The following is a 26,487-nucleotide window of genomic DNA, read 5'->3' as shown; positions in this document are numbered from 1 at the left end:
TTGCTTTTTGGCTAAGCACAGAGCTAACAGTGAACATCTCTCCTAGGTAGACAGTTAATCTGAATTAATGGAGCAATTTATCTACAGCATCCCCACACATTACCATAGATCTTAAAGGCATAGATTGCTTTGAGCTCTCTGGGAGCCATTTCACTGAGCACAGAAAACATGTCCACGAAGTCATTGAAGCTGAGGTTCCCGTCTCCATCCTCTGAGAAAGCCTCCACAATCCTCTCCTTGAAGGGGTTCTCCTGCATAAAACACATAGGCTTATTTTTAGAACCTGGGACTTCACAAAAGCAGCAAGCACAGCAGTCACACAGTGCAGCCTCCAGACTCCCCCCTGCAAACTGCAGCCTGGGAGGTAAAATAGGCTGGTGTGGAGAACAGGATGGGGGCAGGTCAGGTAAACAGCCACACAGATACACTGATCTGGATGCCAAATCCTGCTTACCTTACTCATGAAAGTTGTCCCAGTGAAATCAATGGAGCTACTTGTGTGAATCAGGCACAGAAAATTTGGCCCTGGATGAATTAACTAAAATAATAGGGAATTGTAAAGATTGCATGCAACTTGTTTAGTTTTTAAAATCTAGATACAGTAAAAGCTGAGTTATCCAGCACTTTATCAACCAGAAAGCTCCATTAACCAGCATTTCTAATATCTCCCAATACAAATCTTCAATCTAGTAACCGGGACTAGCATACTGCCCAGGAGGTTATGCAATTGCACATTCTGCACTCTACTTTTACGCAAAAGAGGCAGAAGACAAGTAAACAAGCTGATATCGGGGATTTATTAAAAAAAGCCGCTTCCAGGGTGTGTCATAGGCGTAGGTGCTGGAACTGCAGCATCCCCTGGCTTGAAGTGGTTTCCATTATATACAGGGCTTAACATTTGATTCAACGGCTCTCAGCACTCCCACTATAAAAATTGTTCAAGCATTCCTGGTCAGATGGTCATTACAGATTCAGCCCAGTCTCCTACACCTTCTACATCTACTATGATAATTGATGTTGATAATGATGACCCTGAAGCACTGGAAGCTCCTGAAGTGTGCCTTCTGAATCATCAAAGAAAGATTAAATTATGTTCAGTATAGTTTTTGTATTAAGTGCATTTTTAGTGATCTGGGTGTATGCCATGCGCTGCCCATAGTAATATGTACTGTAATAAGATAACCCTATAGAAAACTTTACCTGTATACACACCTAAGTGCTTCAAGAAACCAATCACTCTGCAGTGCAGTATTACTACTGGATTGGTGAGTACCTGTATACTATTTAATACTTTATTCATTTTATTGTATTCTAGTTCTTTGAAAATTGGTATTCCATTGGTAAGTAGAACTCTTAGTAAACCGGAATTTTTAACTAGCTCGCACCCCCCATCTCCCCAACATGCTGGATAGCAAAGCTTTCACTGTATAACAAAAACCTGACACTGTACAAGATACTAAAACACTTCTATAATATCACTCGCATGCCTACCACCATGTATCAGCTGGTCATTGTTGACTTAAGAGTCAATATCACTCCCGGAAGTATGGCTTTTTTATAGGGGGTAATTTCAAAACTGACTCTGACTTTGAAATCGTGCTGCTTAGTGTGTGGGTCACAGTCAAATGAATGACCTTATCTTTCAGTAAGATAAGGTAATTCTACACTACACTACCACTTATGTCTTAGGTCTACACTACCACTTATGTCAGCAAAACTTATATCACTCATGGGTGCGGAAAAAAAACAACCCAGCCCCCTGAGCGACATAGTTTCACTGGCATAAGTGGTAATGTGCACAGCTCTATGTCAGTGGGAGAGCATCTCCTGTCAGCAAAGCTACTGCCACTCGTTGTGGTAGTTTTATTATATTGACAGGAGAGCTCTCTCCTGTTGGCATAGAGTGGCTACATGAGCAATATTACAATGGTGCAGCTGCATCATACAGCTGTGCCACTGTAAGCTCGCTAATGTAGGTATGGCCTTGGTATCTCTGTGGTCAAAGAACTTTGAAGTTTGTCAACTCAGGCATTTTAGTGTATATATATTGCTGAGTATATATTTCCAAACAAATCACATGAATATATTAATGTATCTTTAAGTGGAAAATGAAAGTGACCAAGATGGGCTGTATCATTAAAAAAATATATCGTATTGCCTCTAAGTTCCAGGCAGCAAATGAATTTAACAGAATGTCTACAAGGAAAAATATGAATCCATGCCACCCTTTTTATTCAAAAAAGAAACAGAATCAAAGAAGTGTAGGGATGGCAGGAACCTCAAAAAGTCATTGAGTCCAGCCCCGGCACTGAGGCAGGACCAAGTAACCCTAGACCATCCATGACAGGTGTTTGTACAACCTGTTCTTAAAAACCTCTAATGATGGAGATTCCTCAACCTCCCTACAAAGCTGTTTCTAGAGGTTAAACTACCCTTATACTTAGAAAGCTTTTTCTAATATCTAGTGTAAATCTCCCTTGCTGCAGATTAAGTCCATTACTTCTTGTCTTACCTTTAGTCAACATAGAGAACAATTGATCAAAGTTCTCCTTTAATATATGTGAAGAATGTTATCAGTAGGGGCCTACCAAACTCACAGCCATGAAAAATACATCACCAGCCATGAAATCTGGTCTCCCCCTGTGAAATCTGGTCTTTTGTGTGCTTTTATCCTATAATTATAGGGATTTCACGGGAGAGACCAGCATTTCTCAAATTGGGAGTCCTGGCCCAAAAGGGAGTTGCAGGAGGGTCACAAGGTTATTTTGTGGGAGGGGGAGTGCAGTATTGCCACCCTTACTTCTGCATTGCCTTCAGAGCTGGGAGGCTGGAGAGTGGCGGCTGGAGAGCGGTGGCTAGTGGCCAGGCACCCAGCTCCGAAGGCGGCGCCCCACCAGCAGTAGCGCAGAAGTAAGGGTGGCAATACCATACCATGCCAGCCTTACTTCTGCACTGCTGCTGGCAGCAGCGCTGCCTTCAGAGCTGAGCAGCTGGAGAGCAGCAGCTGCTGGCCAAGAGCCCTGCTCTGAAGGCAGGGTAGCAGTACTGCAACCCCCCTACAATAACCTTGTAACCCTCCCACAACTCCTTTTTGGGTCAGGACCCCTATAATTAGAACACTGTGAAATTTCAGATTTAAATAGCGGAAATCATGACATTTACAATTTTTAAAATCCGATGACCATGAAATTGACCAAAATTGACAGTGAATTTGGTAGGACCCTAGTTATCAGGTCCCCCTCAATCTTCTTTTCTCAAGACTAAACACATTTGGTTTTTTAACTTTTCCTCATAGCTCAGGTTTTCTAAACCTTTTATCATTTTTCGTTGCTCTCCTCTGGACTCTAATTTGTCCTCATCTTTTCTAAAGCATTGTGCCCAGACTTGGACACAATACTCAAACTGAGTGCCAAATGCCAAGTGAAATTGGACAATTACCCCCCATGTCTTACATACAACACTCCTGATAATACACCCCAGAATGATATTAGCCTGTTTTGCAACTGCGTCATATTGAACTAACACTATACGTTTTACAAGAAAATAAACAGTACATTTTGGAAATCAAATATATATATATAAAGGGACACGCCGGATTGGTAAACTTGAATTACAGCCTACTTCTTTGTTATGAACTTGCACAGATTTTTGTAGAATCCATGTGGTCCAAAAAGGACTGTGATATTGTACAGTCATGGCTGGGCCAAATATACTACTGGCACCACACTTCCATACTACCCTATTTCTTTAGGAGCAATTATTTATATGATGTATCTGGTTTTCACACCCTTTTTTCCTAAGCCAAACAGAAAATACAATGCCAGCAGCAGCCCTACCTTCCTAAATCACTCTACACCCCCAGCTCAGTGCTTCTATACAATGGAGCGAAACCAAATATGGGGGGAAAGACAGAATGACATGAGTCATGACAAATGGCAAATAAAAATTAGTAACACATTAGGGAAGAGATCTTGTGTGTCGTTTTAAAAAACTCAGAGACATTATTTGAATGGTAACAATCGTTCTGTTGACGTTGCTCTCCTGCCAATACCGAATCACTATGCATTCCTACGGCAATGAGTTTAAGTAATCCCAGCGGCTTTCAAAGGAAAACTGCAGGCACACGACTGTGGCATTCTGCTGTAAATGATGGATTCCCACTTTATATGAAGTTGACTGCATCTGAAGAAGTGGGTTTTTACCCACGAAAGCTTATGCCCAAATAATCTGTTAGCCCTGGTCTACACTACGAGGTTAGGTCGATTTTATAAGGAATGCCTCTACACATCCAACCCCAGTCCGTCGACCTAAAGGGCTCTTAAAATCGACTGCTGTATTCCTCTCCGACGAGGGGAGTAGCGCTAAAATCGACCTTGCTAGGTTGAATTTGGAGTAGTGCAGATGCAATTCAATGGTATTGGCCTCTGGGAGCTATCCCAGAGTGCTCCAATGTGATCGCTCTGGACAGCGCTTTCAACTCCAATGCACTAGCCAGGTACACAGGAAAAACCCCGGGAAATTTTGAATTTCATTTCCTGTTTGGTCAGCATGGTGAGCTCAGCAGCACAGGTGACCATGCAGTCCCAGAATTGCAAACGAGCTCCAGCATGGACTGAATGGGAGACACTGGATCTGATTGCTGTATGAGGAGAAGAATCTGTGCTGGCCGAACTCTGATCAAAAAGAAGAAATGCTGATATATATGCCAAAATCGCACAGGGCATGGTGGAGAGAGGCTACAACAGGGACACACAGCAGTGCCACGTGAAAGTTAAGGAGCTCAGGCAAGCCTACCAAAAGACAAAGGAGACAAACGGTCGCTCTGGGTCAGAGCCCCAGACATGTCACTTATATGATCAGCTGCATGGCATTCTAGGGGGGGACCCTACCACTACCTCATCACTGTCTGTGGACACCTGCAAGGGGGGAGTCTCTGGCAACAGGGAGGAGGATTTTGTGGATGAGGAAGAGGAGGAGGAGGAGAATGCGCAGCAGGCAAGCGGAGAATCCGTTCTCCCTGGCAGCCAGGACCTTTTCATCATCCTGGAGCCAATGCCCTCCCAAGGCGTTCCCAGACCCTGAACCCAGAGAAGGCACCTCTGGTGAGTGCACATTTGTAACTACACTACGGGTTTAAAAGCAATTGTGTTTAATGTTTGATTTTCCTTGAAGACTTGGGATGCATTCGTGGCCAGTACAGCTACTGGAAAAGTCTGTTAACGTGTCTGGGGATGGAGCGGGAATCCTCCAGGGACATCTCCATGAAACTCTCCTGGAGGTACTCTGAAAGCCTTTGCGGAAGGTTTCTGGGGAGGGCTGCCTTATTTCGTCCTCCACGGTAGGACACTTTACTACGCCAAGCCAGTAGCAAGTAGCCTGGAATCATTGCAGCACAAAGCATGGCAGCGAATGGTCCTGGGTTTTGGTCACATTCAAGCAACATTTGGTCTATATCTTTTTGTGTTAGCCTCAGGACAGGGATATAATTCATGGTCACCTGGTTGAAATAGGGGAATTTTTGTAAGGGAACAGAAAAGGACCCTGTTCATGCTGGGCTGTTTGCGCTTGGCTAAAAGGGATCATCCCAGAGAATAGCCACACGGTGGGGTGGGAGGAGGGATGTGCTGCACATCCATCCGAAAACAGCAGCTCCTCCTTTTAAATAGCAAACCCAACTGGCATTTCTTGCTATGGGAAAGGAAGGTGCTGCAGTTTGAAACCATTCCCACATGGTATGAAGGCGGAAGAAGCTAACCCCGCGTACTCTTTGGCTTACCATGGCTGCCTGGAAACCGAATTCTGTTGCCCAGCCATGTGTGATGTGTCACCATACTGGCAGGCGCGCAATATAAAAGGCAAAATGCAACCTTGTACCTAAAGCACATGTGCTGTCTGCTGTGATTGGCTTGATTCACTGTGAAAGAGTCTCCCTTTTGTTCTCAGAAATGTATCTTCTTAAATTCTACTCTCCCTTTTTATCCCCCCCTGCAGGTGCAAATGTTTCTACACTCCCCCTATCATCTCTGTCCCAGAGGTTATCGCAGATTAGAAGGCGAAAAAAACGCACTCGCAATGACATGTTTTCCGAGCTCATGAAGTCCTCCCACACTGATAGGGCACAGCTGAATGCATGGAGGCATACAGTGACAGAGGCCAGGAAAGCATAAAGTGAGCATGATGAGCAGAGGCAGGAAGTGATGCTGTGGCTAATGGGGGAGCAAACAGACATGCTCAGGCATCTGGTGGAACTGCAGGAAAGGCAACAAGAGCACAGACCGCCACTGCATCCACTGTATAACCGCCTGCCATCCTCGCCAAGTTCCATATCCTCCTCACCCAGACGCCCAAGAACGTGTTAGGGGGGAGGCTCTGGGCACCCAGCCACTCCACTCCAGAGGATGGCCCAAGCAACAGAAGGCTGTCATTCAAACAGTTTTGATTTTTAGTGTGGCTACAATAAGCAATGTGGCCTTGTCCTTCCCTCCTCCCCCACCCCACCTGGGCTTCCTTGTCAGTTATCACACTTTTTTTTTTAATTAAAAAGAATTTTTTAATTAAAGAAAAAATGCATGGTTTCAAAACAATAGTGACTCTATTTACTTTGCCAGCTGTGATCAAAGCGGGGAGGGTTGTTGGCTTACAGGGAATTAAAATCAACAGAGGGGGTGGGTTTGCATCAAGGAGAAACACACACAACTGTCACACTGTAGCCTGGGCAGTCATGAAACTGGTTTTCAAAGCCTCTCTGATGCACAGCACGTCTGTGCTCTTCTAATCGCCCTGGTGTCTGGCTGCTCAAAATCGTCCGCCAGGCGATTTGCCTCAACCTCCCACCGCCATAAACGTCTCCCCCTTACTCTCACAGATATTATGGAGCACAGATTAAGGTTTCATAATATTTAAAGGGAAAAGCATTTTCACATAAACTGTGGGATTGTGTTCCTTCCTAGTTTCTTGAGTTCCCTTCAGCATTCATTGTTTTAAAAAGAGCCATTGTAAAATTCAAAACCTGGGTTTAGCTTGTTAAAAAAACTTTTTCTGTCCTGTCACAATATAAATTAGAGAGAGAGAGAGAGAAGCAGGAAAGAACCGTTAATGCTGAGAATTTTGCAATCTAATAGACTGCTTGAACATTGGTCTGGTGGATTGAAATCATCAGAACCCCTTTGGATGGGCTTATTACATTTGTCATTAATCTTTAGGCTCATTATTTTAACCCACCCTTTAACCCACCTTTACTATAACCATTACCCTTTCTGTTGATTTTTGGACATGCTACAATGTATATTATGAAACGCAGTCCTGGAATACAATGCACCAAGGCAGCACCTGGCCATTAGAGTATGTGTAATTATATGTAAGCTTTTCTGCCATTCTAGTTATGAATTGTGACATGCAATTTGTTGTTTACACCTCTATCATTTTTCTCCAAAGCCTTTTATAAAACATTCATGTTCTGCTTTAATCCCATCCATTTTGTATTTATCTGTGGTTCGATCAGTGAATTCAGAACACTGTGTACTGTGAGCATGAGCTAATTGCATGTTAAAAATACTTAGGGCTGTGAACAGGTCAAGATAACCAAGCAGGAGTGGCTTGGTTGTTATTAAGAAATGCCTTAATATCAAAACAAATCTTGAGAGTATTCTCCCTTCCGTGTGTGCACATAAATCCCCTTTGACTTTAATGGAGGAGTGTCACTGCATCAACAAGAGAATACTATGCTATGTGGACTACTGAGGTCATGTTAAGATGTTTTAAACAGAAATGGACTTGGCCTGAACTGGTCAGAATGAGAAGTTCCCCAAATTTTGGGGTGTTTTGGTTTGGGCCCATCTCTACTTTTAACTTGAGATGTTCATATCATGGATGGATGCTTTAAACAGCTAAAAAGTTCACTAGCAGATGTGACCATCGTCTGCTGATAAAAAAAAGTTGTATAACCAAGGGCTGGGGAGATGATTATTTAAATATTTTATAACATCTGGGTCCATCCTGTCTGTCTTTCTAGATATGTATAAGGGAGTTTTATAGTCTACAATGTGCAATATGACGGTAATCAAAGTTAACATATGAAAAGCAATGCACATTGGGTAAAAAAAATAGAAATACATGTCATTGAGGCCAATAACTTAGCAAAATTCAAAAAAAGATTGGACATTTATATGGATAACAAATATCCAGAGTTAAAACATACACCTTTTCAATTAACAGTGTCAGCTCAGGGACCTGGACATCACTGTAGACAGCTCAATGAAGGTGTTAGCTCAATGTGCAGCTGTAGTCAAAATATCAAATAAGATGCTAGTATGCATAAGGAATGGGATGGAAAAAGATTGCATTATAAATGTTTTTGTGTTATGTAAATCAATAGTGCAGATTCATCTGGAATGCTTAAGACCCATATACTAATACCAAGAGGAGTCATAGTTGTAGACAAGCAGGGCCGGCTCCAGGCACCAGGCAACCAAGCCCATGCTTGGGGCGGCACCTGGTAAGGGGCGGCCAATCTTGGGGTGGCAGGGGGCGGCGCAGCATGGCATTCCGTGGGGAGGGCGGGGCGCTCTGGCGGCGCGGCGCTCAGCAGGGGGGCGACGCGGGGCGCACCGCTCAGGTGGGGTTCTGGCAGTGTGGCGCTCGCGCGGGGGGTGCTCCAGCGGCGCGGCGCTCGGCGGGGGGGGCGGGGCGTGGTGCTTGGTGGGGGGTGTGTTCCGGTGGCGTGGCGCTCGGCGTGGCGGGGCTCAGCGGGGCGGCGCTTTTTTTTGCTGCTTGGGGCAGCAAAAAAGTTAGAACCGGCCCTGTAGACAAAGGCACTATAACAAAGCCCTGGTCTACACTACGAGTTTAGGTTGAATTTAGCAGCCTTAGATCGATTTAAGCCTGCACCCATCCACATGACGAAGCCATTTTTGTCAACTTAAAGGGTGCTTAAAATCGATTTCTGTACTCTTCCCCGACAAGGGGATCAGTGCTGAAATCAACATTGCCAGGTCGAATTTGGGGTAGTGTGGACGCAATTTAAGATTTTCAGAGGAGCCTCTGGGAATTACATCCCCATCTCTCACTGATATGAGCTGGACTCTTAACATCCTTAGATGTTGAGAGTCCCAGCCTCTATGGCCCGAGGTCTCATTGGCTATTTTTTTGCTTTTATACTAAATCTCCTATGTTTCAGCTTTGACATTGCTATTCAAAGACTTGCCACTCTGTGACATTCCCAGGTGACTCCTTGACCAGAGAGCACATATTTTAGGTTTGGTTTATGTCACCACTTGGCCTTGAATATAGTATGGAAAAGAATAAACGTCTTGACCCCACTTGCATCTACAATAATAAGTGCAATAATTGATGTAGAAGCAGGAGAAAAGTATCTTTGTAGCCTTTAAAAAGGTCCCTTATCTACTGACATTTCCCAAAATACTAATTTACTCATGTGGATATGGATTCTAGTAAAGCACTTGACTAGAAAGGGAAAGGTGGAATTGCTAGCGCTTGATGATTATTTCTTAAGTAATTGGACAAATGTCACCTTTGGTCATGGATTGCTATTGAGCAAACTGAAATTTTTTCAGCTGTATTCATTAATCAAAATGAATTTACCGCATATTTGCTGCAAATAATTCTTGTCTATAGCTTGTTTTACCAGTTTTCTGGGCAATTTAAATGAATATTTACTGAATATTGTTTGTGGTCATACCCAATTCTAGTAATTTCCTTTACATTCTAAGCTTATCTAGGGAGGGAACTTGGGACAAATTCTGCCCTAAGCTATACCTGTGCCTCCAAATTGATTTCAATGTGGGTAGGTGTGTATGTGACGGGTTGGATCACAGAAACCCCTTGGGAACTGATGTGCTGGGACTACTTCTAACCCAACAGAGGGTCCTGTGGCACCTTTAAGACTAACAGAAATATTGGAGCATAAGCTTTCGATGAAGTGGGCATTCACCCACGAAAGCTTATGCTCCAAAACTTCTGTTAGTCTTAAAGGTGCCACAGGACCCTCTGTTGCTTTTTACAGATTCAGACTAACACGGCTACCCCTCTGATACCTCTAACCCATTTTCTCTTCCAGTTTGGGACTCCAGAAACTTGCCTTGTTTGAGCCAGACATGCTAGCCTGCTGCAAACACAGGTCCAAGTCTGAACCATGTCCCCCAAAAGCTGCAGGCTTAACTGAAAACAGCTTAAGAAGTGTTCCTGTCTCCAACACCCAGATGCCCAGTTCCCAGTGGGGTCCAAACCCCAAATAAATCCATTTTACCCTGTATGACATAACTGGAATATGTTTTACCCAAGCATATTCCCATAAAGCATTATGAGGTGCAACATCAGTGTAACTAGCAGAAGTCAGGCCCTTGTTATTTTATTTGTGCTTGTAAAGCATAATACACATGCATGATGCTAAATAAGGATAATAATACCCTAGTAGCCTGAGTGACACATGGAATGTACATGCATACCTTTCCCAGACTAAAATCTCTTTTGTTTCTACTTTCCTCTTTTATTGATCTGGATGATCAACTGTCTGTTTGATTATCAACCAGACTACCTCCCCTACATAATGAAAACGAAATGCCAAAAATTGAGACTGAGCTTGTCACACAGCTCTTAGATGCTAGCTAAGATCATGTTAGGTATCAGGTTAATATCTGATAAGTTCTTGAGCTAAGGCAGAGGAATAGATGCAATGATCTAATAAACTTTTTCTATTGCTAACTGCAATGACATATTTTAGCCAAATGTGCAACCATTTCACCATAGGGAGCAAACAAAAGACACTGGGGACTATTGTATCCTTAGCTCAGCACAGTGTCTTTCCAGATCAAGAATTGCTCCAGTTCTCTGGCACCTAACACTCTGCTCAAAAATCCAGCTCATGACCAGCTAAAGGGTTTTTCTTATTGTCTGTGCTGCTTTATCCAGTGGCAGTTCTTGGGTTTCTGTTTTACTATTTGCCACATTTCAGAAAGGAGCAAAATGTTTAAACATGTGAATGGTCCAATGGACAGAGCACACAAGCCATATCAATACAGGGAGAAGAGCTCAGACAAAGAATCAAAGGTGTAAAAATGGCCTTGAGCATCCCTGCACTGCAACCCCCCTGTCAGGGAATAGTGCAGGGGACCTTGGAGCCAACACAGAGGGATGTGGAGATCCAACCATCCTCAGTGGAATGGTTCAACGAGAATGCTGTAGGACCCCCATGTGGATGTTTCTGCAGGAGCAGGTTGATAGGGTTACCAGGGCCTAAGGCATTGTGGACAGCAGGTGGAACAAAAAGACTCTCTCCAATATAAGCTAACTCTAGAAAGAGAAGTTACCAATGGCTTTTCAGTCACGAAGCTATAGTCAGGCATGGTTTATATAGCACAAGATGATCATGTTGGATGTGGCCATCTAGTCATAAAGGAAGACCTCTGCTCAGCATGTTTCAGCTGAATGTGAAAAACCCTCAAGGTCCAGGCTATTAGTAGTGCTGCCCATTTAGGATTAAAAAAAAGACCCCTGATATATTAGCATGTGTTTATGTAATGGAACTGTTAAAATGTAGAGAATCTAGAACCTAATTTAACAGCCGCTGTGGTGGGATAAATTGGCATAGCTCTATGACTTCAATAGAACACACAGATTTACATCAGCTGAGCATCTGGCCTAATACGTGTATATATTTTCCTATCCCAACACTGAATCCTCCTCAGGCAATGGAAGCTCTTCCCTCACTTTATCATTAATTAATGCATGATTCCTGGCAGATTAAGGTTTGTGACCGTCAGCAAACTTTCTCTCCTTGAGTTATGGAAGTTGCATTTAAATTCAGCCTGGCTCAACCATTAGTGTGTGTAGTAGTGATCCCTCTTCCTCTACATCTAATTCCCTCTGAATCTAATTTAGAAAAGTGCATTATTGATTCTATCTATTTATCAGATCCTGCGGCTGTGGTGCTGAGCTCAGTCTTGGCAGTAACTACAAATGATACAAAAAGAAAAAAAAATGTAGGAGAAAAGCCAGGTATACTGGAAATCTCTCAAATTTACTTAGAATTCAATAGATATTTTGTTTGTTTCTTTTTAGAGAGACTCAGATGTTAGATTTATCTTCAACTCTACGACGCTGAAAAGCTACTGATGGGAAAGACCACTACAGCAATCTTTTTGGCATTACATTTGGAAAAATTGCAAATGCAGAGCTAGATTATGCATCTTTTCTTTGCACATAAATCAAAGGGACCACTGCTGTTGGACTGTAAGCTCTTTGGGCAGGGGCTATTTTTGTTCTATTTGTATGGCCCCTAGCACAATGGGGTCCTGGTCCATGACTGGGGCTTCTACGTGCTGCCACACTACAAATAAATACAAATAATTTTTAAGACAGCCCTGGCAAAAATAGGAAATCAAATCCCCTCCTTCCAACCAAATTCCTCACAGGAAGCAAATTTGTCAGCGACTGAAATATAGGTAATCTCTTTACAAATAGTCTGAGAGTCAGTTTCTCAACCAACAAAAATTTGCAAGCTGACAGCAATCTTTTCAAGAAATCTACAAACTCTTATGAAACTGAAAAATAAACTGTTGTGTAATAACCACAAATTTGACACTGAGTTTTGTCATACTGTTTTCACAAAAGCAAGTTCCAAGAGTTTCATCCAGCTCCTTTCTCCTATAAACTCCTTCTCAAAGCCAACCAAGAAGCCTTAAAGGTTTTGCATATTCTCACTGAGAAGACCAGATAGATTCTGCTGAATTTAAAGGTAGTTATGAGAACTCTGGCCCATAAAGAAATACTATATAACACTATTACATCCTATTCTTTTTCTAAGCAGCCTGCCTCAATCTTAGGAGGGGGAGTCTTATTCCTGCAACTCAAAATCTGATCACATTTTAAAAAGAAACTTCTGTCTTATGCCTCATTAGTAATTTAGGAACAAGTATGTTCTATTGGAACTATACCTAATCAATTGATATTCTCTCACGGTAGGTAGCTTCCTAGAGACTTCATCATTTGGGGCCTGTCATTGGATGCACCACTCACTGCTGAGCTGGTGACTCCTCCTGGTCACTCTAGGGATTAGTTCTCAAGGCCAACGGCCCAATCTCATATGACTGACATCACATGGGAGCAGAACTGAGGTTTCTCAGTTGTCCTAACAACTTACTTTTTGTAGGGTCACTAACTGCTATCTGACAGTTACATTTTTTGTCAGTGCCATCCAGTTCTGGGTTCATATCACTGAGCTAAAGCCAAAGGGTTTCATATCCCATTACCAATACCCAGAGCTCTTCAGTTACCCCACTTCTTCCATTTGGTGCTTATGTAAAATGGAAAGTGTGCTGACTCTTCATATAAACTCCACAAGCCCTTAGATTCTGCCATGATGGGTGAGCTGCCAGTATGACAGATTAGAGAGTTACATTTCATATCTACGTAAGATGTCCTTGCGGGGGATGGATGAGTCAAAGAAACTGTTTCTAAATCAAACAGCCCTGAGTGATAACTGGATTTCTGACAGGGGCATAATTCAGTTTGCATGCAATGTTTCTGAAAAAGCAGCAGCAGGTGGAAGGCTAAACACAACTGGGGACATATTTCCATTCTGAATAAGTATGTTAAATGTGAAGCACATGCTGCTTTACCCTCCTATTTACCACGTATGTGAGATGGTTAGTTTCTTCAGATCAACCACCTTTCACTTTGTGTCAACGTAGATTTGGCAACTGGCATTATCTGGTGTATAACATAGTGCCCCAAACAACAATACTTTGCACTTGTGTATAGGACTACTCATCCAGTAATCTGACAGCAATTCAGAGCAGTGAGTAAGTATTATTCCCATTTTACAGATAAGCATACTTATCTGATATAGACAGGTACAGAGGGGCCAAATCCTTGGTCCCACTCTAGTTGCCTTGCACCACCTGAGTGACACACAACAACTGTAAACTCGGTGCATCTGGCCCCCTCATTATTCCCCCAGGAATCAGGAATTCCCTAGGAATAACAGAGCCACCAGAGACGCTTTATGCCATCCACCCTTGCAGCCAGAGAGGAAGGCTGTGTGGACAGGTTACTTTTGCACGCCATAGACCCCTGGCTGCTGGAATGTCCCCTTCAGGCCACAGGCAAAGGCGCATAAATTAAAGCAACATGGGTGTTGCTCTAAGTTACACTAGGGGTTGGCTGTACGGCTGGGGAGCAGCAAAAGGAGACTTTAAACCACCTTTGTTTTCCCTCCCCTCTCAGCTGCACTGCATGTATCTTGTCACAACTGAGGATCTAGCCCAAAGATGTAATTGGTTCTGCTGGACACTTCTGGGTGCTGGACACTTCTGACAATCGGGCCACTGATTTAAGTACTGAAATATGGATTTAGGAGCCTAACTTTAGGCATTGAAGTCAGACAATCTTAGTCAATATGTCTAAAGCTATCCACTAAAAAACTGAGGTATCTAAAATTAAAGGCCATATTTTAAGAATGTGGCTATTAATCTCTGTGCCTCAGTATACCTACCTGTGAAATAGGAATAATACTTACCCACCTTTAACACATGCTTTGAGCTCTATGAAAAATATTTTATAGATTTAATAATAGGATATATTATGTAAAAGGACATCAGTGACTGATTAAAAGGGTTCTGAAATAAATATTTACTGCTCCAAAATAGTCTATTCATATTATAAGCTATTAAAATGTTCTTTATTGTGACAAATGATAAAATTAACAATTCAACATTATGTTTTAAAACATATCATTTCACAGAATGTTTCAGAAGAATAATGGTTCTTGGAATATTGCATATATATAGGTTTGTAAATAAGTAATAAACCTCGAATTGCCCTTATTTTGTCTTTTGTTCCTACTGTCATGCTATATATCATGGTGAACATGGGAGGGAATCTTTTTGGATTCATAGATTATCTACATGTTGTCCCACATTGTTAAAATATCACTAATTTTCTCAAGAGATGAGTTGTGAGGTGCCAGGGAATGTTTGGTTGGATACATAGCATTATCATGGCAACCAAGGGTAGAGGCTTCCCGTATAGCTGGTATGCTTAATTAGTAAAAACCATTCTGGGGCTGGATTCTGATCTGGGTGGAATTGAGTTGCCTAGCTTCATGAGCTGGGGCTGAACAGCTGAACTTCAGGGTAGAAAGTCTATTTGTCCTAATTTTAGAGTAATGAGTTAAATCACACATTGTGACTTTGATACAATGTAAGGTAGATAATCACTAACGTCAAAAAAGTGACGTGTGATAAAATTTGAATATCAATATGTTATAATGCTGGTAACAGTGGTATTTATGATACTGATGGCATTCAAAAGGTTGATTCACATGAGGACTTTTTTCTGAACTTTTTGGTAAAGTATTTCTTGGTTACGTTTTTGGTAACAACTTTTGAAAGCCTTCTGCATCTTCTTGTACCCTCTCTTGCCTCCTAAACGGTTAGCACATAACGAGAATTTATAAATACTACAAGACTCATGTTTTGATCTTGCTAAAGAAATCAAAGTATCCCAGCACAAAAGAACCCTCAGTTAACCTCCAATTTTCTTCCTGAATCCTACTATTGAACTACATGTTTTAGGCCTCCGGCAAATCATAATTATGCCAGAAGTTCTCAAAAATAGTCTTAAAAGATCTTTTTATAAAATAAATTCTTACAGGTTGAAAGCCCTTCATTTCTCTATTTACATTAAACAAATTATATATTTCTAGATATCGTCAAAAAAATCTACTATCATGTCTGGTGCTTCAATAAATACATTTTTCTGAGTCAAATGGGCTTCTGGGAACATGTATGATGTTGCCCCTGCCCTGAGCATGCACCGGACATGGTAGTCAGGGGACTAACAGTGCTGAACTTCGGTTTGAGTTTGGCTTTAAATGCGTTTCACTGCATGCTGACTTCAGAACTGTACATTTACTTTTTCACAAAAATAATGCATTTGCTTTTGCTTCCATTCAGGTGCTGATTGCTGTGCTACATTATGGAGATTTTCTAAACCATTGAAATGAAGACCACCAGTTACATTTTTGCACCATTCCCTTAAATATTTGGGTGACACTTCAAATGACGGCAGCAGTGTCTTGACTGTGGTTTTTGCATGATAGTACATAGAAACTCTATTAACCTATTTTATATTACATAAAAAACAAACAAACATATTATGTCATAACTGGTACAATTCAATACTTTGCTTCAAAAGGTTAAATGGTGTCTAACAATCTACACTTGTCCTATTAAACTATGGTACATTTAGTTGCTGTACTAGTTAAAGGATAGATGTGTAGACTCATATTTCTCACTCCAAATTTTTGCATGATGTGAACCACATTTTGATTGTCTTATGGACACCCTCTCCTCCCACTAAGACCATGTGATATTCCTGTAGCAACACAAGCTCTTGCTTATATGGAAAAGTAATATGGGGAGTAGTTAGTGTGTTCTCAGCTTCTTTTTTAGGCAATTTAGCATCAGGAAACAAGGAAGAGGAACCAGCACCTGTGATAAGCCAGCTCTCTGAAGACCACCAGCAAGTTCTCCACAGATCACAGTGAAAGACTTACTGGCTTAGTGGTCTGAGCACAGATCTAGGAGCCAAGAACTCCTGGGGGGCCCTATCAGTTGTTTGCATACTGCTTCCATCAATTTCAACAGGAGTTGCATACATGCAGCTGACATCGTGATGAGACACCTCTCCACCCTTTCAAGTACTGGTCCTGGCTCCCTTGGTGATGGGGAAGTCTGTACTTCCTGTAGTTACATAAATCATTTCCAATGTCTGACATTGGTCCTGCCTGGAATATGAAGAGGAGGAACTCAGCTTCTCACATTATTTATCACTCAACCATGGTATCAAACTCACTCCCTTGAGGCAAATTTAACATGATGCCATTTTTAAGCAGTTAGAAGCAATACCTTTAGTTCAGGCATGTTAATTATAAGCTGTATAGGTAGTTTAACATCTGGATCCTTGGTGTAGTCCATGGGCACAATGTTCGGTGCCATTTCCTGGTATCGGCCGTGCAACCTGCAAACAAGCAAAAAAGAAGTCCTTTAAGTAACTAATTCCATTCCATTCAGTAAACAGGCTCACATTGTTTTGCTGCTTTAGGCCCCATTTACTTTTATTAAAACAAGAGTCTTGCTGCTTGAGTCATAGCATTTAAGGCCAGAAGGGATCAACTAGTCTGACCTCCTGTATATCACAGAGTACACCAACACCACCCAGCACACTAAATCCAGCAATAGAAATGAGACCAATGGAAATGAGACCCACAGGAGACTAAACTATCATGTGCCATAGGCAGACAATGGGAGGGACCAAAGTGAACCAGTGCTCGAGGCCCCTACAATGGCAGGGAATTGATTAAATGAGATATACCCAGATAATCCTGTCAAGTGACCTACTCCCACACACTGCAGTGAAAGGCAAAAAAACCCCAAGGTCATGACCAATGTGACCTGGGGGAAAATTCCTTCCTAACCCCACATATGGCGACCAGTTAGACCTTGAGCACGTGAGCAAGAACTAGCCAACCAAGCACCTGATAGAGAGAAAGCTTGATGTCACCGCAGAGCCCTAGCCCACCCTACCTATCTCCAGCCACTGCCATCCCAGATGCGTCAGAGGAAGGAGATAAAAAACCTCCCAGAATACACTGAGGGGGAAGGGTGAATCCTTTCCTAATTCCTGCCAGTGGCTGGCTCAAGCCGTGAAGCATGAGCTTTAGAAACATAGGATACAAACCAAAAGTGAGCCCCATGGCTGTTGAGCCCTGCCACGCACCATCACAAGCAACCCGTCACAGTTGCACTCAAATTTGTCCAGCTCTCTCTCAAAACTAACTAAGTTGTTTGACCCACAACTCCTGTGAGAAGGCTGTTCCAGAACCTCACTCCTATGATGGTTAGAAATATTCTTCTAATTTCCAGCCTGAATATGTTTATGGCCTCTGACACTTCCAACTGATGAGCCCTCAGAAATTGTAGCAGAAATTCTTATTATTAGACCCTAAATGGATGACCTTGCACTTTGTACTTCTGAATTTCCATCCATTGCTGTCAGTCCAGTCTTCAAGTTCATCCAAATCTTCCTGTATAATACTCCAATCCACCTCTGTATGGACGATGCTTCCCAACTTTGCATCAGCAGCAAATTTCATTAGCACACTCCTACTTCTTCAGCCAAGGTCATTAATAAAAATACTGAATAAGATTGTTCCCAAGACTGATCCTTAAGGAATTCTACTTGTAATCTCTCTCCCATACAATAATTTACCTTTCAGCACAGCCTGTTGTTTTCTTCTCTTTAACCAATTCCTTATCCACCTTACAGTGTTTGTACTGACCGCACCTTCCCTAATTGAATTACATTAATTAAATTGAATTAAAACTGTGCCGAATGCTTTACTGAAGTCCAAATATATTAGATCTACTGAGCTTCCCTTATCAAAAAAATCATTTATTTTCTCAAAGAGGGAAATCAGATTAGTCTGGCTTTATCTACCTTTGGTAAACCCATGTTGCAATACATCCCCTTTATTGTTTAGATCTATGAATTTAATTATTTTTGCTTTCATAATTTTCTCTAAACCTTTGCATACCACTGAGAAAATAAAGAGAGCTTGATCCAGTACCTGACATGCAAACGGCAAGTAATGTCCATTAGACCCCTATCAGGGTGCAAAGCAGGAGTGGCATTCATAGGTGTCAGGATACAATAAGCTAGGTATGGAACTGGTGAGTCCGTGGGTGGGTCAGACCCAGTCTATAGAATATGTCCACACAGCAAATGTGGCCCATGGCCATTCATTAGATGTATTTGCTGTGCAGCTACACAAGAACAGGATCAGCTAGGGTATGTCTATGCAATTGATATGCAGTGATGCAAGAACAGAGTCATCTGGAATATGTCTAGATTGCTTCTGGGAGCGAGACTCCCAGCCCAGCTCCACAGACTTATGCTAGCAGGGCTCATACTAGCACACTAAAAATAGCTGTGTAGATGTTGTAGCTAGGGGCTGGAGCTTGGGCTGTCAAGCCTGAGGCAGGGGTGTTTCAGCCTGAGCTGCAACACCAAAGCAATGTCTACACAGCTATTGTTAGCATCCTAGTGCGAGACCCCCTAACTCTAGTCTGTGGATCCAAGCTGGGAGGCTTGCCCCGGGTGTAGCATAGACATACCCCTCGAGGGCCAATGACCTGGGCAAAAAGGTGTTTAAAAGACAAAGGATACATGACTGTGCTCGTGGTCACCCCAGTGGACAATAGCATCCTTGGTTGGGCCATGGATACATAAACCAAGCTCCCTTTTCTACCTGCACACCCTTCACTGAGGAGATTTTGACCCACTAGTGTAGCAATGAATTATACCAGTCTGCAAAGGATACTTCTATCTCACGCACTCCACATGACTATTTTGCCCACCACTGCCACAGCTGATCAATCAAACTAGTGTGTTGAAATGCAATAGACCACTACTAGGTTTTTCCCCATAGAGAAGCAAACCAGGAGCTTCCTAAACCCAATTTCACTCTATAAACACAGCCTATGATGCCAATAATAACAAAATGAAATAAAATAATAAATAAATAAAAATAATACTAAAATAATAAAATAAAATAATAATGATACATAATAATGTTGTTTAGGGAGGAAACTGGGAGCAGGGGAGGCAGAGGCTTTTTGTATTCACTAAATCCTTAGGTACTGATGTAAGTTTAGATCTTTCATTAAAGCATTACAGCAAATTCCAAACAGTGCTATGGAGATGCCGTGGCAGTGCTATGGCTCAGTTCTTCGCTCAGAGCTGTCCCCACATGAGTTGGGCAAAACTGCACAAATATTGGTTCTAAATGAAGTCGCTTCCAATGTGCTTGCACCCCAACTGTTTCCTTTCATGGCAAATATTCCAGTGAATGAGTTTATGGGTGGCAGCATTTGCAGAAACAGCCAGTTTTAAAGAAAACATTGAAGAACATTAGCAGGAAACAAACTTTTGAATTTGCAAACATGAGTCTTTGCTTCAGTAAACTGATTCTAACAGAACCATCCCATGTGAACAGTGGCCCAGAACCACAAAGGTATTTAAGCTCCTATCTTCCACTGATTTCAAGGAGCCTAAATACCTTGTGCCCAATCAAATCTAACTGAGCTCAGATTCTGGGCATTATATACTCACAATGAACTGCTCTCAAACAACCTGCAGACCAAACATTATTTGCAAAAATTGTCTGGTGACTAATTTTAAAGAATACCACATCTAAGAAAAAATCATTCGCTCTCTGCGGACAATTCACACATAGGGAAAGAGGTGAAATTCTAACACACTATTTGCTATAAATTTGCTCAGTGATAATGGCTGCCCTGACCATCTGTGAGTCAGAGATCCAGTCACAAGACAGAAAGCAAAAAAGAAGCAAATACCAGAGAAGGCACTTGTCAGTATCCCAGTATCCAGCTGCAATAGTTCAGAGGAGCCCTGGTCTCACACCACTGCTGCACCTTATTATTTGTATTGCAGTAGTACCGAGGAGCCCCACTCTGGGATCAGGCTCCCCTATACTAGGTTCTGTACACATAGTGCCTGTCCCAAAGAGCTTACAGATTAATGAAGATGAGAGACAACAGGTGGATACAAACACACACGGGGGAACAAAGAGTCAGTTATAATTAGTGTAATAAGCAGTGGGCACAGTGCACCACCTGCCTTAATCATTGCCAGCAGCATGGCATAAATGGGTTTTAAGGAGAGGTTTAGAGGAGGATAACATAGTCACTTTGCCACTGACATTGATTTGCTATATGTTCTAGTGAGATAAAGGAAACTTAACCTTGGGCTGTACTGGAAAATACAGCCAGGTTGCTCAGTAGTTGCTGTTACTGAGAGCATGTATTCACTTAACAATGCCAAAGGCTCTTTACTGTTGACCTGCCGTCTGATCCTGCAACACCCTCACTCACAGCCTCAGACTGGATGATCACAATGGTCCCTTCTGGCCTTGGAATCTATGAATAGGTAGCTCCACTAAATTTAATGGCATTACACACCTGAGTAAGGACTAGTCTCATGGGAAGATAAGGACAATTTTCATTCTCTGCAGGATTTGGCCCCTAGTTTGGATCAGTATCAATGATCTACAAGTGAAAGATTGCATTACAGTACCAATTCCCTATGCCATCTAGTCGAGTGCCCCTTGAAATGATTTTATACAGCTATTTGTGCCTAAATATTTTATATCACCTAGCTATACAGCAAGAAATATCTGAAGGGTCTCATAAAGGCTGATCTGCATCAGCATTATAATTTGTCAGCTGTTTCTCTGCAATTCTCCTCAGCTGCATTCAGTGCATTTCACAGAGAAGCTGTGTCAAGCTGTGATGTGCTCTTTAGTGTCATATGTAGGCCAGACTGTTTTACAAAGGTTTCCAAGAGCAAAATGTTAAGAGAAGTTAATGTCCCCACAGCTATCAAACACAGTTAACCACTTCTAGAGCCCTTAAAAATCTCATTTATGCTTCCAAGATTCCATGTGTAACGTTTTGGCTAAAGTAATTTTTTATGCATTTAGTAGAAAAATGAAAGTCATATTTTTCCTTTATAGGTTCAATTTATTGGAAGGTTTCTATAGGATGTTCTTAGTACTATATGACAGTATGATATAGCCTATCTATGTACATTTACAGATGTAATTTCATCAAGGGAATCTAGGCACATGATATACAAAGCATTTATAAACCACTGCCTGATTAGCTTGCTGATAATCACCAAACCCCAGAGGACAGAATTATACATCTTGGCTCGGAGCCTTGGCTATGGCTAAGGATCACACAATGCACCTCAGGGGGGATATTGCAAAGACGCCTGACCTGTCTATGCATCTCTGCTCGCCGGGTGTAACACAGAACAGCCTAAGAGCTGCTCTAAATTACATTGGCTGTCAAAAGGCACAAGGGCCTGATACAGCAACCAAAGTTTGATGGAGGATAAGGAAGCTCCAGCCATGTCCCCTTTCTCCTTCAGTTATACCTGCTGCACCAGGAGCAGGAGAAGAGGAGGTAACATAGAAGCCTCTACACTAGCTCTGTGTCATAAACTCATAGATTTTAAGGCCAGTAGGGAGCAGCAGATCATCTGGTCTGACCTCTTGTATATCACAGATCATAGAATTTTACCCAATAACGCCTATATCGAGCCCAATGACTTGTGTTTGACTCACTGAGGGGCCCCTACACTGGGCCGATCCTCACGAGGCTGCACTATTGTGTATAGTTATTTAAAAACAATAACAGTATTGAGAAGATACTTATTGTCTTCCAGTCTATAGGCTTGATTTGAGGGTACATGAGTACACAGCCCCCACTAACTACAAGGATCAGGCTCCAAGTCTTATTCTCATCTCTTTTCTAAGGCTGCCAATTTCTTAAACTGTCCCACAGAACAAGCTCCTGACTCACAAGATCAGGATGTTCACGCTAGGATGTTTTCTTGGTAAGTCATGATACTACACAATGTTATAACCCAACGTCATCATGATCAAGGTTGTCACTGCATCATGACGTTTTGCATGCTCACCAAGGACCCTGTTCCACCATGCTGAATAGTATCTTATTTTTGAGTAATCCTGTTTTATTCAGTGGGACTACTCAGAGTTTAAGGTACTACTCAGAATAAGCAAATATACTCGGGGCCAGAGCAATTTCAGAACTCACTCAGCACTTAGACATCAAGGTGTTAGGCACCTGAGAAATGCCACAAATAAACTTTCTCAAGTGATACTTGATCGATTCAAGCTCACCTGCAATAAAAGTGGGTGAAACCTGAAAGCTACAATGTGCCCCCTATAATCTCATTTCTTTACTTCTGCTTCCTTGTGCCCCCATGTTTTTTCTTTCATCCTCTCCCACTGCACTTTAGATGTTTTAATTTTACTCTGAGCAACATTCCAAAGGACAATATATGCTTTGCATTATGTGCTCTTCTGAGATTATGTTCTCTTTCCATGCATTTTTCAGAGGTCACTTACGACATCAAGTGCTGAAAAATAAGCATATAAAAACACCCAGGACTCCCATCTATTGTAGATCTAGTTGGTATTAAATTTGATCATGAAAAGAATCCAATAATGACATGAATCAGCTTGTTATTTAGATAGAAAAAGAATAGGGAAGAGTTTTTTAGAGATGCATTTGTTTAAACAATCCAAAGGGTGCAAACACTAAAGAACCACAGTCTTGACCATCATATTCAGCAGCACACCAGAAGGTTCTCTAAGCTCATTTCAATCAGCTTCTGGCTCATATAACCATCAGCAACTATTGAAATAACATTTTCTTTATCACTGTGCAAAAGCTTTCAGCACACTCACAGTATGATGAATGTGGTTACATGCTAATGGATGGTCCTCTGTCAGCAAGCTTGTGATTTATCAAATGAATTTACAATGCCTTTTGTCATACAGCTTCAGTTAACTAGTTTTGGTGCTGCAATTTGGAGGTATATGAATAATGATAGAATGGGGCCAGAAAAAAAAGTCAGACTCCTATAGTGAAATCCTGGCCCAAGCGAAATCAATGACAAAGCTCTCATGCACTTCAGGGGGGTCAGGATTTGACCCCAAGTGTGAAAGGGACTCAAGGAAAACTGTTTCTCACATTCCCATGTGATAGGAGATAAAATTCAGAGGGAGGATAACCAGTGGTTAATCTCCAGCTGTCAGTAAGGATATCTTGCAGGTATTTATTTCTGCTTCAACTTTAGCCTATATTTCCCTGATGATTATATTGTATTTCCTTGATGGTTATATTAATCTTTAGCTTCCTTAACATAACTTTGCAACAAAATAGTATGGGTTCATTTTCTATTGCACAAGGAAGAAACTTTCATACTCTTGCTAATCATGAACAGAGATTAGGTACTGTTTGTAAAACACTTTGAAGATGTTAGGTGCTGCATACTGTAACTGCCACTGTCTGTATCCACTTGTTGTTTGTGTCTTGTCTTATACTGAGATCATGAGCTGTTTGGGGGCAAGGATTGTCTTTTTATCATGTCTTTATGTAGCACCTAGCATAATGGGGGCCTGGTCCATGACTGGGGTTCCTAGGTACTACTGCAATAAAAATAATAATACTGCTATTATTAATTTTGTTTATTTAAGTTTAGATAAATCTATTCCCACCAGCAGGCATGGAAACAATTAAAATAACAGTTCTCACAGATATTATGTATGCAGTGTAGTTGTAGCTGTGTCAGTCCCAGGCTATTAGAAAGACAAGGTGTGTGAGGTAATATCTTTTATTGGACCAACTTCTGTTGGTCAGAGAGACAAGCCATCGAGCTACACACAGCTGTTCTTCAAATCTGGGAAAGGTACTTCCAGTGTCACAGCAAAATGCATGGTGGATTATTTAGCATATCCTGCCAACAAATCCTGCATCTTAGCATAGGGTTAGACTAGATGACCCTTGTGGTCCCTTCTAACCCTATGATTCTATGATTTTAAGTAGTTAGCACATATTGTAAGGGACCATTCAAGATAGAGCGGCCTGTTAACACCTCTGCAGTCATAGGACAAAAAGAGGGGGTTAATGGATTACAGATTGTTGTAATAAACCATAAATCCAGTGTCTGTTCAGTGCATGATTTTTAGTGTCTAGCAGAGAAATGAATTTAAGCTCCCAAGTTTGTCTTTTTAAAGTGTTCTGAAGGTTTTCTTCAAGGATGAGGACTGATAAGTCACATAGAGACACAGCAGTGTACTGAGCCCTTGCACAACAGAATTAATTAAACCAGCCAGTCATTCAAGCAGCAAGACCCCACTAAAACCTCTCCCTCCTGAGGCCTCAGCCTGGCCTCAACACCACAGCCAACAGGTATTCTTTATATAAGAACTGAGCTGTTTCACCCCAAGGTGAGGGACCACATTCTGGAGTCAAGGTGTCTTCATGGAAAATATCCCGCTAGCAGCTCCTTCTGGAGTCCCCCTCTCACTGCAGCTGTGGCAGTATCACAAAGAGCAGATGGAGCTGAACATAAAAGGGGTGTCCAAGTCTTGTTAGCATTTTTTGCCTGTATCTTAAGAAAATAATTTCTTCAACTACAATGCACAGCAAGAATTGGGCTATACAGAAATTAAATATCCCACTGACCTCATCACATTTCAGCAGTACTTGCTATCACACAGATAGTTTGCTGACTCTGTCCAATATGCAGTTTCATAAATACTATGCACTTTGAGATAAAGCAGCCATTTCTAGCTTTAAACAGTTCTCTAAACAGCATTTGCAAGGGCTTCTCTAAATGCACTGGGAGAAGCAGCTGAAAGCAAAACCTCCAAACCCATATTATTTTTTAGGATTAATTAATGTTTTAACCCTTTTTAGCCTTTGGAGACTGGAATGGTGTTTCATTCTACAAAAATACGGTATTCCATTCCCTCTAAGCTTCCCCACATGTATTATCAATGGGACAGCTGGGTATCATTCTGGACTCCATTCCAAAGCACACCTACAATGAAGTGTGCCTATTCATATTGCTTAGATTTACTCTTCTCCAATTCTCTCATTAGTCCCTACCTATCTGGCTTCTGTACTGTCCATCCACCAGAACTTCCCTCAGGACAGCCATTAATGTGACCTCCTAGGTAACCATACATGCCAAGGTCAGGCCAGATGGCTTCAGGAGAGTGATCCTATTGGGATCCAGGATGGCTTCAGGAGAGTACTAGAAGGCAAATATATTAGCCCCAGACTAAGTAGGTCTCTTTTCCCTGGGTAAGGTAACAGGGAAGGTTCCAGAACAATCAGGAACTTTCTGGAAACAATTAAGGCAGACAGGCTGATTAGAACACCTGCAGCCAATCAAGAAGCTGATAGAATCAATTAAGGCAGGCTAATCAGGGCACCTGGGTTTAAAAAGGAGCTCACTTCAGTTTATGGTGTGAGTGTGAGGAATTAGGAGCAAGAGGCATAAGATGCTGAGAGGGTGTGCTGCTGGAGGACTGAGGAGTACAAGTGTTATCAGACCCCAGGAGGAAGGTCCTGTGGTGAGAATAAGGAAGGTGTTTGGAGGAGGCCATGGGGAAGTAGCCCAGGGAGTTGTAGCTGTCATGCAGCTGTTACAGGAGGTACTATAGACAGCTGCAATCCACAGGGCCCTGGGCTACAACCCTGAGTAGAGGGTGGGCCTGAGTTCCCCCCAAACCTCCCAACTCCTGATCAGACATAGGAAGTGTTGACCCGGACTGTGGGCTCCACCAGAGGGGAAGAGCTCTGAGGTGACCAAATCTGCCAATAAGCGCAGGACCCACCAAGGTAGAGGAGGAACTTTGTCACACATAGCAAAGTAGCATTTCCCCATTGCTCATCTTAGGATGCTTTGCTGGAATCAGAGCAACAGTTTGTGTTTCATAGATTTTATGCTGGGAGAAAACCATTAGGATCATAGTTTGACCTGCACAACACAGAGCGTAGAATT

General features: G+C 42.0%; 1 protein-coding gene across 1 annotated transcript in view; it reads right to left on the bottom strand.

The window, feature by feature from the left end:
• Positions 1-26,487, bottom strand: part of CIB2 (calcium and integrin binding family member 2) — a 109,053-nt gene that overhangs the window by 26,320 nt on the left and 56,246 nt on the right. Inside the window, exons 3-4 of the mRNA XM_034784972.1 lie at positions 16,926-17,037; positions 104-251 (exon numbers count right to left, since the gene is read on the bottom strand). Of these exons, the coding sequence (XP_034640863.1) occupies positions 104-251; positions 16,926-17,037 (260 nt within the window). The remainder of the gene's footprint in view (positions 1-103; positions 252-16,925; positions 17,038-26,487) is intronic.

The sequence above is a fragment of the Trachemys scripta genome, chromosome 10 (genome assembly GCF_013100865.1).
Source record: "Trachemys scripta elegans isolate TJP31775 chromosome 10, CAS_Tse_1.0, whole genome shotgun sequence".
In the NCBI taxonomy this organism is placed as follows: domain Eukaryota; kingdom Metazoa; phylum Chordata; order Testudines; family Emydidae; genus Trachemys; species Trachemys scripta.
Note: the sequence above shows the minus strand (reverse complement) of the source record. Positions and strands in the feature narration are given on the sequence as shown.